Below are 14,411 nucleotides of genomic sequence, written 5' to 3'. Positions count from 1 at the left end.
CAATTTATCCACAAAACAGATGGTTTAAGAAAATATTCAACAGTCCACATTCAAACCCAAAAAAAAATTGCAAATATTCTGTGGTCATGATCTTCCAATCAGGGGATTTTCCATGCAAGGACAATCCAAAGTAGGGGGGCCTAACATATCAGTACTCAACAGCTTGCATCACTGAAAATGGGCCCCACTAAAAAAAAATTTAAAAAAAAAAAAAAAAAACAGGACGTGGCTTCACCGCAGAACTCACCCGGGCATTGTATGATACATTTATCATAACTTACATACTAAAATTGAAGAAAAAAGATGTTATAAAGAAAATTGGCATATTTCAGCCTCTAAAGCATTAATTGTGAAAAAACACACCCAAAAGCAGTAAAACAACAGGAAAATTGAAACTCTAGCGTAAATCAGTGAATACCTTTATCTTGCTGGTTTCCTCCTCCACTCAGTGCGGCCCCGGTTTATTTCAAGCTCATCGCTTGCCAATCTCAAGAAATGCAAGAACTGGCAGCAGTCATCCGAATGCTTCATTGCAGTTGCAGACCCATTCGTTCCGTTCAGCTCTGAAACAGCTTCCACTTCCTCAGATTCCAAACTAGTGAGGGAATCAACCATGTCATCATGTTGGCATTCACGCCTGTAATCTAATGTGATCTTTTCTAGCTCGTGGGTGTCAATGACGTCTTGAGGCATGCTCTGTCACCGAAAAAAGAAAAGAAAAAAATAATAATAATAAATAATTTATGGATCCTTTAAATCCAAAATGGGAACGGGGGCCAATGATGGCCGAAACCATGCATTGACAACCCAGAATGAGAATCCAATGAACAGTTGATCAGTTCAACTCAGGTCCGGCTCAGCCAAGATCTGACCCAAATCCACGTCAACCTTGTTTGCAGGGTCGTTGGTTTGACCTGACCCACTGAAACACCCATCTGTCCCATTAATGTTGCATCCTCATTTTGCAGTTGGGAGAATTTACAACATCAAAACATCCACGCATTCGCATGATATGCCAAATGACTTTGCCTACATAAAATATGCTAAGCCTCATTCAGTTCCATCCTTGTTATACGGTACAACCAATTGGGCCATTTGCTGCGAAATGAGACAATTTCTAGTAAGTGTGCTTTGGATATACCACAAATTATGGTTACGTCCTTGTTATATGGTACAACCAATCAGGCCATTTGCTGCGAAATGAGACATGTTCTAGTAAGTGTTCATTTGGATATACCACAAATTATGGTTGCAGAACCTTTAGAACCATCAAGGTCGATTTGGCATTTGGGACAGCATGGAAAATGGAGCCACATTAAGCAGGTTTTCATTTTCTGGCACCAAATCACAAGCAAGATATGTACCAGAAATTCCAAAACATTTCTCACATTCAAACTTATCATGTCAACATTGGGGAAATTGGGAACATCCAAGCATATAGCCTAATAAAAGTATCGAGGATCAACCCAACTAGACATAGAGGCCCCCGTAAATTCTGCAAGGCTTGGAGAGTGGCAACTGAAAGTGACCCAATGAGAAAGAGAGAGAGAGAGAATCATTAACAGATGGAAAATACCACCTGAGAGTGTGTGGAAGCTAAACTTCGATGTCTTCTTTGGTAAATAAGTAGTGGAATTGGAGGTGTGCTAAGAGATGAAAACGGATCTATCCATATGTGCTTCTCTGGACCTGCTGGCTGAGGGAAGCCACGCAATGACTTGAGGATCTATCTATATGTACACCAGACCAACTGGCTGGGGCAATGCATGCAACATCAAAGCAAGGGCCTTGAGAGAAGCTTTGAGAATCGTCTCAACAACCTTCTCTGGGGCAGTGACCGTGGAAGGTGCTCACAAACTGTCATCTCTTGGGAAAAATTGCAAACCAAAGCTGTGGAAATTTATCTGTCTTTAAAGAAATTGATTACCTTGCATTTAAGGCTTATTTGGACAGATGGAATTCGAACTTAGTTCCATAGACATCTATGTTCAGATGCACCAGTTCACTTAGGCTCTATTTGGATCCTTGGATTGGACAATCCTAGATTGGCCAATGCAAGCATTTGCTTCAAACCCTTCGCCAGGGCCTCTAGGAATAGGATTGAAGAATCAAACTAAGACACCCCAAACCCCAAGGTATAAACAACTCCCCTTAAAAATGTGTCATGAGAACTACAAGATGGACAGCTTGGATGTTGCATGCCTCACTATCACATTTGCACAAGTGGTGGTGGTGGTGTGGGTAGGGGGATATGGCACTTCATGTGGAATTAGAGAACCTCATGACAGATAACTGAACCTTTTCAACTTTGTTAACAGAAAAATGCTTCTTTAAAAAGCCAAAGCATAATAATATGCAAGGAGAACAGCAAGTAGCATTTCTTCTTACCTCCAAAACCCATCCAATATAAGTGACGTTGTTAACGTGCTGGTTCATGTCCAGATCAGCTCTCCTAGGCTGCGATTTTTCCAGGAGGGGATAAAGAATTTGAAGTGAAAACCAACAGGGCTAGTAAAACACAGAGGTATAAAAAATAAAAATAAAAAAAACTTTAGGTGACTCAAAAGGATTTACCACAAGCCCTAATCGTGAATATTGAGCAGGATCTCCTAGCTTAGGAATTTTCTTCAGGCTGCTGTTATCTTCCTCTGGAAATGACAATCTGGTAGCAGAGCCCTCAGTTAGAAGACTAATCATCAGCGCACACAATATTGATATTCTTATCACAAAAATAAAAGCAGATCAAAACAAGAGCTCAGGATGTTGGGTAGGGCTAACCAATGTCTTCAGCAATATGATCCCAACAGAAGTGGGGGAGTATACTATGATGTCAATCAAAAGAAATGGTGTTTTCCCCCCTCCAGCAATAGTACAGACAGGAGCCACCATGGGTGGTATAGAACGTGTGTGAACATCTCCTCTTTCAGATGATTATAGCCATATTCTAGAAATGGACAGTGACAATAAGAGGTCCACATTTAATGGGGTCTGATGGGGATATTTTGGGCCTATCCTGCAGTTCCCAACATCTGAACAGTTGGAATTGCTAGAAGGTGGGTCCCACGAGTACAGTCTTTTTTGTCCCAACAAAATCTTGATTAACATTCTATATTTCCTCAAAGAAGGGCTGCTCAGCAAGTTGGGTTCAGTCCGGGTCTGATAGTAAACATACCCGGGTTAACCGGATTCAGGTCTTGCCAGATCCAGGTCTAGTTTTGAAAGACCCAAAACCGCTTGGGTTCGGGTACCCATCGGGTACCATTGCGTCTTTGGATCTAGGTTTAAAGTTGAGCTCGAGACAAACAAGAGCATTTATATGGTTTGGCCCACCAGATGGATGGATTAGATAGCACACACATGTTACCACTTTAACAAGTGCATGGTGTGTAAATGTGTTCTCTAACATAAGTGTGGCTTAAGAAACCTCATTTTCTTTTGGTAGAATAATCAATATATATATATATATATATATATATATATATATATAACTTTACTATTAAAACTATCTGGACCCAACCCAGACCCAACTAGACCCGATTATAACCAGGTCCATGACATGGACCTGATCCAAACCCGAGCAGACCTGATTTTTAACAGGGTCCAAAATGTGAGACCTGAACCCGACCCACTTTCTTAACCGGTCCAACATATGGGACCCAGACCCAGTAAAATTGAGCCGAGTCCATTGGATACCCACCAGTCCAGGTACCCATTGCAAAGTAGAACAATTTCTTTCCTATAATCTCAATCATTCATCAATCATCATGGTTTAGAGCTTTGTCTGGTTTATTGATGCAGGACAATTAACCGGTTACTCTAAAAGCTCGAACTGTTAGAGCATGACGAATTAATCCATTTATCTCATAGCCCAGGCCCCACATCTCATGGGTTAGGACCTCGGCCGAACTCCCCTCGTGGGTCCTAAATCACATGAGTACCGCCTCACACGGGCTGCCCATCCCGAGTGTGTCCCCACATCCCACAGTCTACTCTACTCGAGCCCGGTGTGAAATGTGCATTAATCACCCCCGATGAGGAGTCTCGAACACGAGACATCTCCCGTGGGCCCCACCCACCCCGAGTATGCCCCTGCATCCCACAAGCGACCCCACTCGAGCCCAGTGTGAAAATGCCCCTGCATTAATCACCCCCGATGAGGAGTCTCAAACACGAGACCTCCCACTCTGATACCAATTTGATGCAGGACAATTAACTAGTTGCTCTAAAAGCTCGAACTATTAGAGCATGGCGAATTAATCCCTTTATCTCATAGCAGTATAGCACAGGCCCCACATCTTATGAGTTAGGCCCTCGGCCGAACCCTCCTTGTGGGCCCCAAATCACATGGGTGCTACCTCACACGGGCCGCTAACCCCGAGTGTGTTCCCGCATCCTACGGGCTACCCCACTCAAGCCCGGTGTGAAATGCGCATTAATCACCCCCGATGAGGAGTCTCAAACACGAGACGTCCATCGTGGGCCCCGCCCACCCCGAGTATGCCCCTGCATCCCACAGGCAACCCCGTTCGAGCCCGGTGTGAAAATGTCCTTGCATTATTTCTATATAGTTGAATTGCAAAACTTAGCTCAAACATATGGCGTACTAAAGTAGCTTGGATCCATTGTTCTGGACCAAGATAATGGGCAAATCTAAAAGGTTTTGATCAATCATCCACAACAATAACATAATCATTCGTTTCTATGGCAGGCCATTTTTCAAAGGGCAATATAGCTATCTATGTCTCTATGGCAAAACCATGTTAGGTACACCAGGGCATTTGAATTCGTGAACTAAAAAAAAAAGACACCACACACGCGCACACGCGCGAAGAGAGAGAGAGAGAGAGAGAGAGAGAGAGAGAGAGAGAACAAAAAGGTAAATACCAGGAGCCAAAGCAGAGTGTACCTAGGAGTTCGTGGACAGAAAACCAGATATTCATCCCGTACATCATCACTCACTCTCTGCAGTCGTCTTGTGTCCTGGTTCATCATCACCCATTTACTGGCACCAAAATACATTACAAAATTTTAGGAAGCACAAACTTACCATTGAGGAACCCCAACCAGGGTTTAAAGTATCATTCGAAACCGGGACGCATCCCCTGATACTGGTACTGCCCATGAGTGATACAGCTGCAAGCCCCATATTGGCACAAAACAGCCCGACATAGGGGTGTTACAAGGCTATATTGGTGGTGAACAATACTATCCAATACCCTGATTTAAAACCTTGACCCCAACCCTGATAACATTGCAATAAATAGCTTGCTAGCTGGCAAGGAACATGGGCACCTCCAACACATTAGAGACAAATAATACCAATGTGTACTGTAAAGACCTATGTGCTCAAATTACCATGTGTCAATAGGCATGCGAGCAAGAATACAGGGAACGGGGATAAATCACATTTCTCAAAATTTGTGGCACGGTTATGAGACATGCATCCCCATCAGGCATGCCAATACCTTCAAAAAAGTTGTGACGAAATAGAATGTTGAAAACTTCCCTAGTTATCAAAAGAGATCAAAGTTTGTTTTGACCTATGAGAAAAAGCTTTTGTCATTTCCTCCTGACGAAGTAGTACTCTTAAAATTTATAATTTAAAAAAAAAAAAAAACTCCTTACTAAACTAACTTTCGCAATTCACTTTGAGTGTGCATACAAACAGTCTTAATTATCAAAAGAGATCAAATATATATATATATATATAGAGAGAGAGAGAGAGAGAGAGAGTCCTGCGCGCCTTTGCACACGTGTCATGGGCCCAAAATTCGAACGGTCCATGTGATGCGGCACCCCGTGAAACCCTTATGGCCCAACTTTCTACCTGATCTAAAACTCTGGTGGGCCATAGCAAAGAGAGAGGCAAATCAAGGGAATAAAATTGTTTCCTTTTGCCGTGGCCCACCAAAGTTTTGGATCAGGATAAAAGTTGGGCCCTGGGGGTTTGATGGGGTGTTGCATCATGTGGACCGTTCAGATTTTGGGGGGATATCTTGTTTGTCTACAAATATTCTAAGTATGCACCCAGCAAGGCTTTTTAGCTCTCTCTCTCTCTCTCTCTCTCTCTCTCTCTCTCTCTCTGTGTGTGTGTGTGTGTGTGTGTGTGTGTGTGTGTGTACAGAGAAAGAAAGTGAGATACATGGGAACTCCTAAGCACCTTTTAACACGTGGTGTGGGCAAAAAATCCGAATGGTCCACTAGATGAGCCACCTTATGAATTCCCCAAGGCTCAAAAGTTAGCCTGATCCAAAAATCTAGTGGGCCATAGCAAGGTAAGAGGCAAATCAAGGGAAGGAATTTCCTCTCACTTCGCTATGGCCCACCAGATTATTTTTTTTGCCTAACTTTTGGGCCCTAAGGATTTCATGAGGTGATTCATCTAGTGGACTGATCGAATTTTGTGCCCACATCACGTGTCAAAAAGTGCTTACAAGTTCCCATGTGAGCATTTCACTACACACACAAAACTTGGAAACTACCTGGTAGCTCTACCAATAACAGCACCAGTAGCAAAGTCCTTGAGAATCCAATCACGCCTGGTACCTATTCTTCCTTCACCTTGGCACCAAGTCTCGATTTCAACTACGTCACCCCTGCCAGCATTATACAAATATCGGTTCCTCATTGAAAAAAGCAGCACGCTTTGCAAATTAATAAAGAAAAAGAAAAGGGAAAAAAAAAACATAGGAAAATATATGACATGACATAGTTAATTGGGAATTGATTACCAAGCTGGATATTTGTAAACTTCGATGTGCATGCGAGATGTTACCCATATGAGATGCAGTTTTCTCATTGTAGGGGTTGTAGCAAATCCATCTGTGGAAAACCCAACACCTTGAGCATGATTGCATGCGACTTCCTGTAACAAAGAAAAAAGAACAAATGAATTAGAAAACTTAGGAATTGAGAAACAATAAAGATGTTTTTACAAACTGTTCTAACTACCTGTTAACATTCCACCCAAGCACCTGATTGAGGCCCAGATATGGCAGATTGTGTGATCAGGCCATTTAAGGGTTCATATTGAAGATTAGGAAGGACCCAAACTGCAGTCACGTCTATCCAACCATGCAGATTGAAAATTTGGACAATCCAACCATGCAGATTGAAAATTTGAACCATCCAACCTTGCAGATTGAATATTTGGACGACATCAAGGGTCCAAATTAACTTGACCAACCATCTAGATCAGATGATTGGACTTAGTGGTTAATTTGGATCTGTTCATCGAAGTGATCAACCATATAGATCAGATCATTGGATTTGATGGTTATTTTAGATCAATTTTATGAACAGTCCAATTGGGACCGTACAAGAGTAGAAGGGGTTATTCTACAATCACACAACACCTAAGGGCTAATCAAGTGCCATTCTCTAGTATCAAGAGTCAAGACAATGAGTAGACCCAAAAGCTTGGAATTAAGTAAGTTATTCCAAGTTCCCAGAAAATCGACAATAAAAATGACAAACAAAAAACCATCATTGGATCTCAAAAACTACATTATCATCATCCTAAGCCTTATCCCAATTAATTGGGGTCAGCTACATGGATCACGTTCTGCCATTCCATTGTATCAAGGGTTATAACTTTCAGTTAGACTTCTTAGTACCTCCGCCCATAGCCTTTTGGGCCTTCCAACCATTTAGATTGAAATTTTGGACCAACCAACCATTCAGATTGAATATTTGGACTGCATCAAGGGTCCAAACTCCAAGTTGACTTGATCAACCATCTGGATCAGATCATTGGACTTAATGGTTAGTTTGGATCAATTCAATGAATGGTCCAATTGGGACCGTACAAGAGTAGAAGGGGTTATTCTACAATCACACAACACCTAAGGGCTAATCAAGTGTCGTTCTTCTAGCATCAAGTCAATGAGCAGACCCGAAAGCTTGGAATTAAGTGAGTTATTCCAAGTTTCCAGAAAATCAACAATATAGATTACAAAAAACAAAAAAAAAAAAAAAGCCCCTCATTGGATCTCAAAAACTACATCATCATCAACCTCAGCCTTATCTCAATTAATTGGGGTCCGCTACATGGATCATTCTCCACCATTCCACTCTATCAGGGGTTATACCTTCAGTTAGATCAGAGATCATCAAGCCTTTTCTTACTACCTCCGTCCATATGCTTTTGGGCCTCTCCCTTGCCCTTTTAAAGCCTTCAACTTGCACCAACTCACTCCTAACCAGCAGTTATTGGCCTCCATTGCACGTGACCAAACCATCTAACTCCATCTAATCTTATTACCTATTGATGTTGCTCCTAAGTTCCCTCAAATGCATTCATTTCTAATTTTACTCTTCCTCTTCTACCACTCATCCATCTCAACATCCTCATTTCATCTGCACTCATCCTATGAATATGATGTTCCTTAACTAGCAACGTTCTATCCCATAAAGCATAGCCAATCTCATAGCTATCCTATAAAATTTTCCTTTCAGTTTGAGCAGTACACAACGATCAAATAAACCTCCAAAGGCATATCTCCATTTCTTCCACCGAAATTGAATTATATGGGTAACATCCTTCTCAATCTCTCCACTCTCATGATTTTTTATTATTATTATTTATTTGGAAAGATGCAATCTTATTAGGCAAAAACCAGGGGAAAAAAAAAAAAGAGAGAAAGAAAGAAAGAAAAAAAAAAAAAAGAAGAAGAAGAAGAAATGAAAGAAGACAAGAACAAAGAAAGGAAGCTAACCTAGACTGGGAAAAAAATAGAAGAAGGAAAAACAATAATACAACAACAGGCCCCTGGGCCACAACTAAATCCCCAAACAAACCAAAAACAACCCCAAGACCCTCTCCTCAAGGAGCCCAATCCCTAAAAAGTAGAGTTGCTCTGTTAAAAACCCTGATAGCCAAGAGACTCTTGTCACGTAAACACCAGTCGTTTCACTCTCCCCAAATAACCCAAAGAGTTGCCAGAAGAATGAGCCTCCATTTCCTCCTACCCAACATCCCTCTATCAGTTGCAGGCCATATGAGTAAAAAATCTCCAATAGTAGGTACCATGACCCAACTAACATTAGCTAGGGAAAGCACCTCTGACCAGATGACAGTTGAGAATGAGCAATGGAGAAACAGGTGGTCAACGGTCTCGTATCTCTTTGACACTAGAGGCACATGTTTAGAAGAATCATTCCCCTCTTCTTGGTCAACAATCTTAACTAATTCCTCGTTTTCAAAAAGATATCATTATTAAAATTGCACTCCATATACTCTATTTTAGTCCAAGTAAATTTAAATCCTTTAGATTCTAAAGCATCCCTCCATAAATCTAGCTTTGTGTTTATGCCATATCTTATCTTTTCAATCAAAACTATGTCATCGGCAAACAACATTCTAAAGCATCCCTCCATAAATCTAGCAAATGCTTTTTTAACTCGTCCATAACCAATTCGAAAAGGTATGGTCTCATTGCCAACCCGTAGTGCAAGCCTGTCGTAATTGGGAACTCACTTTTCTCTCCACCATTGATCCTCACATTTATTACTACTCCCTGGTACATATCTTTAATCATGTCAATATATCCTCTTAAAACTCCTTTCTCCCCCAACACCCACTAGATTAACTGTCTAGGGACCCTATCATAAGCATTCTCTAAATCAATAAAGAGTGTGTGGAGATCCTTCCTCCTCTCCCTATATTTCTCTGTCAATTGTCTAAGTAGGAAAATAGCTTCGTTGGCAGACCTCCCTAGCATGAAACCAGGCTGATTTCTGATACTTTCATCTCATGTTTTAGTGTTTGCTCAATCACTCTCTCCCACTGTTTCATAGTATTACAAACAAGTTTAATTCCATGTATTTCAAGAACTTTTTTAAAAATTTTGAAATTTCCTAGTAACATGCACAGAAATTCAATGAAAATAATGTTGATAATAAAAAAATTAAAAAATTTAAAAAAAAAAACACACAATAGTAACCAAATTACAGCAATATAGATCATCAAAAATTACCAAAAAAAAATGGCAATTCAAAATTAAAAACTTAGCTTTCTAATGCACCAAAATCAGATCTAAAACATCTGAGAGAGAGAGAGAGAGAGCACCACCCAAAACCCAAATCAGAATTGAAAAATAAGCATTAAAAAAAGAAAAAAATCAAAACTGCCCAATAGACAAAATCAGATACAATGCATGAAAAAGAGAAATCAGCACAAATTATAAACAAATTTTAATATAAAAATGGAGAAAACAAAAAGTATAGAGAGAGAGCCACGAATCCCACAATCCAAATTAAAACTACGAAAAAAAAAATCCAAACCAAAATTACAAAAGAAAGAAACACAAAAACCCAAATCAAATTAAAAGTAAAAGAGGAAATTGCAAACTCCCAAACAACCCCTGGAAAACCAAAATGACGAAACTGCCCTTGTCATCGCACCTGCAAGAGGTTCGCAATGGTTTCGACGGTGGCAGTCTTGTTAATCCCGACCTCATAACACCTGACAATGAAATTCTCCTTATAAGAGAGCCCATCCTCCGTCAAGCTCCCCAGCCTCAGCCGGTCCGCCAGCCTCCCTGAGCCGGACCCCAAACCGGACCGGTTCTCTCCCCCCGACGACACGGCCAGATCCGCCTGCTTCGCGGCAGAAGAAGAAGAGCATGAGAGGGAGAGCCCGGTACTCCGCCGATTCACCGAAGGTTTCGGTGTGAGGTGTCGGAAATGGGGTCGGAGATCGGCCACATTGCAGTTCCTGAGCAACATCTCTCCCCCTCTCTCTCTCTCTGAGAGAGTGTATACACGTATATAATGGTGTAAGATCGATACTAACGAGGGGATGGGAGTCCGAAAACGGGCTCTCTAGAAGAAAAGCATACGGGTTTGGTATTTTTGGTTTTGACCCGACGGGGATTTCGTTTTCCCTCCATCGCGACGCAGAGTCCTTCTTGTGTCGCCGCCCGCTGGGGCCCACACGCCTAGTTTTATGAAGATCAGAACCGTCCATGTTGTCAAATGATATATTTTATGTAGTTAAAAATATATATATGGTTCATATCATCTCAGAATGTGGCCACACATGCTAGATTGTGGGTCCTGGTCATCGGCTAATGTACAAGGGTTTCATTCATCTCGGGCCATGCTTTAGTGATCCAAAAAGCTGATCTAATAGGCCCCAGCGTTGATGCCGGATTTCTCATTCATGCTACTAATTGGATGATCGTGGCCGTTAAATCAGTGTCAAGGGGATGGGCCGTTCGAGGAGAAAGTATAGTAGTTGACTACATTCAAGGAAAAGGGTCCATGATCCAATGACTGAAATCTCTCGATCTTCGAGATTTTCCATGGCATCCTCTGTACACTGTTATTATTGTCGGATCAATGGTTCGGATCGCAGATACATAGGCGCGTGTATGTTAGTAATATAATCGAAGTTTGCTACAATGCATCGCGAGGTATTCTGTGGGATACGTCGGGACTTTAGCCTTTCAGCATGGCATGGATCATCTTCCAATGATCCAGACCGTTTGTATGATAAAAACTTGCTGGATAGTGACATGAAAACTAAGAGCTCATAGCTTTTACCATAGATGGATTACAGTAAAGTTCAGTTTAATCCGTTCTTCCAATGGTGTGGTCCAGTTGAGCTTTAGATTTACTTCATTTTTTTTCTCATTCAATGAAATGATATGGAAAAATAGATGGACGGCATGGATAAACCACATACGTCATGTATGGGCCCACGGAGCTTTTACAACACCTACGTCGGTACTCGAGGGGTCAGCGCTGAATCCAAGTCCATGCACATCAGCCTCAGGGTCGGGTTCGTCGGGACATTGGGTCGGGCATGCATCCGTGGAAGAAATGGATGGTTAATGTAAAGCTGACCAAGGGTCACGATGACTGAGCGTGCTTGATATGGGTCCTCGCACATGTGAAGCACTGGCACGAGTGTGGAGAGTATGATTTAAGAGAACCGATACGGTAGATATACCGTTACCTTCATTCCAGACCGTCCATCTAGTTGCCCATAGTGTGGATGATCAGCCATCCATCTACAAGATTTTCATATTGGTCTGTTCTGTGAAGCGCTTTTCATCCAATCTTCCCACAAGATGGACGGTCTCGATCATATGTTATCCTTACACGTGTACTGTGTATGGTTTCACCCGCTCTCTACTGTATCATCTCTCGGGATTTGAATGGCTACTCTTGCGGGTGGAATAGTAGGGCCGTCTCGGCCCGGATTTTGAACTTTTTCGGGCCGACCTTTTGAAAACTCTGATTTGTAGGCCCGAACCGGCCCATTGACACCCCTGCCTAAAACGGAAGCAGATTGCGTACTGAGTAACTCAGTGGGGCGCACCGTCATTAATGCATTGTATCAACTCCTTTCATCCTTTTTATCATATAATTTTATGGCTTTAAACCAAAAATAAATAATTTAAAAATCTTAAATGGACCACACCACCTGAAACAGTGTGAATTGAAGTCTACTGTTGAAAATTTCTTGGAGGCCACAGAAGTTTTAGATCAAGATTTTTTTTTTTTTCCTTTCATCCACATCTGTGTGATATTATGAACAATTTGGATGATAAATAAACATCACTAGGTCCTTAGAAAGGTTTCAACGGTGGAAATCAATATTTCCACTGTTTCCTTTGATATGGTCTACTTGAGATTTTGATGTACTTTAAATTTGGGTTCAACCCCTAAAATGATCTGGAAAAACGGATGAACGGCGTGGATAAACCACATGATTTCACAGTGGGCCCAACAGAGTTTACTCAGTACGATAAGAGCGTACTGAGTAACTCACTACGCAGTCCAATTTCATCGAAAACGACATTTTTTGCATGTTGCATGTGTGAGGAGATTAATGCTAAGACGCAAAACGTCAATGGCTACGGTTGACACGTGTGACGATCCCATGCCATCTGGCCAATAGCATGTAGATTTTTCTTCTTTCTTTGTTGGGACACTCCTTGGACGGTTGGGATCAGTTTTGTATCGTGGGATGGTTGAGCTCCTCTCGATTCCCGGTGATGTACTTTTGCAATCTTTTTAGCGTTCCTGAGCATGCAGCACGTGTGTTGAGATCCAGACCGTCCACTGGACAGGCCCGCCATGCAACTCACCAGGTCCGAGTTTCACGTCCGCCAGACAACCTAACCACTGACTCGGCTTCGGTGGTGACCCCTTCAGTAGCTAGCTCCTTAACGGTCGGTGATGGAAAATCTCTGTGGGCCCCACCATGATACGTCTGTCTTATCCATGCCGTTCATCCATATTTACATATCGTTTGATGGTATAATATATAAAATAAAGGGGATATAAATCTCAAGTGAACCACACCACAGGAAACAGTGGCGATTGAACCCTTACCGTTAAAAACTTCCTAAGACCACTGTAATGTTTCTTTGCCATCCAACCTGTTGATTTGGTCACAGGAACCTGGATGAAAGCTAAACACAAATATCAGTTTGATCCAAAACTTCCATGGCCTTTGAAAAGTTTTAATGGTGAGCGTTCAATAAACATTGTTTCTTATGGTGGTCCACACTTGAGATGTGAATGTAGTTCTTGGTTTTTAGCCCATCACCTAAATTGATTTGGAAAAATAAATGGAGGGTGTGTATAAAACATTATATGGAAGTTCATTGATCCTTTTCCAGCACTGAGCTAGGTACTAGAGGGGTCACTGCCGAATCCGAGTGGATGTTTGGTGCAGGAAAAGCTCGGTGGGCCTCATCGTGATATATGTGTTTTATCCATTCCGTTTATCTATTTTCTAATATCACTTCAGGACATGAAATAAAAAATAAGGCAGATTTAAATTTTAGGTGGACCACACATAGTTGTGATTGAACACCGGTTTCGGGCCACCAAAATTTTGGATCAAGCTGATATCTTTGATTTCCTTGATTCAGGTCCTGTGTGGCCCTGCCAAAAGGTTGGGCGTTTGATTACTATTAGTTCATGTGGTGTGGTCCACTTGATATTTGGATCTGCCTCATTTTTTATATCATGCCATAAAATGAGCTCGAAAATTAGATGGACAGTGTGGATAAAATTCATACTTCATGGTGGGCCCACATAGTTTTCAAGTACCTGGCAGTACCAAAGTGGGTCCTGGGGGGTCACTACCGAATCGAAGTCCGGTCTTGGCTGAACTAACTGTAGAGGTGAGCAACTTAGGCTCGATCCGATGGATCCGACCCGACCAGACCCGACTTGGTACCGTACTGAACAAAACCGGCGATCTGATTAGACCTAATCGATTCTGATGGTCCAGATCCGAAAGCATTTCGAATTGGGTTCGGATAGCACTATATCTGAACAGATCCGGTCCGAATACCCAAACCGACCCGAACAGACCTGACCCGGTTTTGACATCGGGTATACAATAAATATCAGCTTGATCAAAAACTTTTATGGCCTCTAAAACT

At 41.8% G+C, this 14,411-nt stretch overlaps 1 protein-coding gene across 1 annotated transcript; it reads right to left on the bottom strand.

The window, feature by feature from the left end:
• Window positions 1-232: 232 nt before the first annotated feature.
• LOC131239540 (oleoyl-acyl carrier protein thioesterase 1, chloroplastic-like) lies at window positions 233-10,833 on the bottom strand. The gene is made up of 7 exons (XM_058237298.1): window positions 10,405-10,833; window positions 6,732-6,865; window positions 6,483-6,596; window positions 4,907-5,002; window positions 2,575-2,662; window positions 2,389-2,457; window positions 233-696 (listed from the first exon to the last, which is right to left on the bottom strand). The coding sequence occupies exons 1-7, from the start codon at window positions 10,726-10,728 to the stop codon at window positions 421-423; spliced, it is 1,101 nt and encodes a 366-aa protein (XP_058093281.1). The 5' UTR covers window positions 10,729-10,833; the 3' UTR covers window positions 233-420.
• Between the last annotated feature and the right edge of the window lie 3,578 nt (window positions 10,834-14,411).

This window comes from Magnolia sinica, chromosome 3 (assembly GCF_029962835.1).
Source record: "Magnolia sinica isolate HGM2019 chromosome 3, MsV1, whole genome shotgun sequence".
NCBI lineage: Eukaryota > Viridiplantae > Streptophyta > Magnoliopsida > Magnoliales > Magnoliaceae > Magnolia > Magnolia sinica.
This window is presented reverse-complemented; position numbering and strand designations above follow the sequence as displayed.

What these genes read in the sequence shown, in the direction of transcription:
- LOC131239540 (XM_058237298.1), bottom strand. Translation starts at nt 10,728, where the DNA reads ATGTTGCTCAGGAACTGCAATGTGGCCGATCTCCGACCCCATTTCCGA. An exon ending in GTTATTGGTAGAGCTACCAG is followed by an intron (nt 5,003 to 6,482) that starts GTAGTTTCCAAG and finishes TTTTGGTGCCAG; the next exon opens with TAAATGGGTGATGATGAACC. An exon ending in TTCTGTCCACGAACTCCTAG is followed by an intron (nt 2,663 to 4,906) that starts GTACACTCTGCT and finishes CTCTGCTACCAG; the next exon opens with ATTGTCATTTCCAGAGGAAG.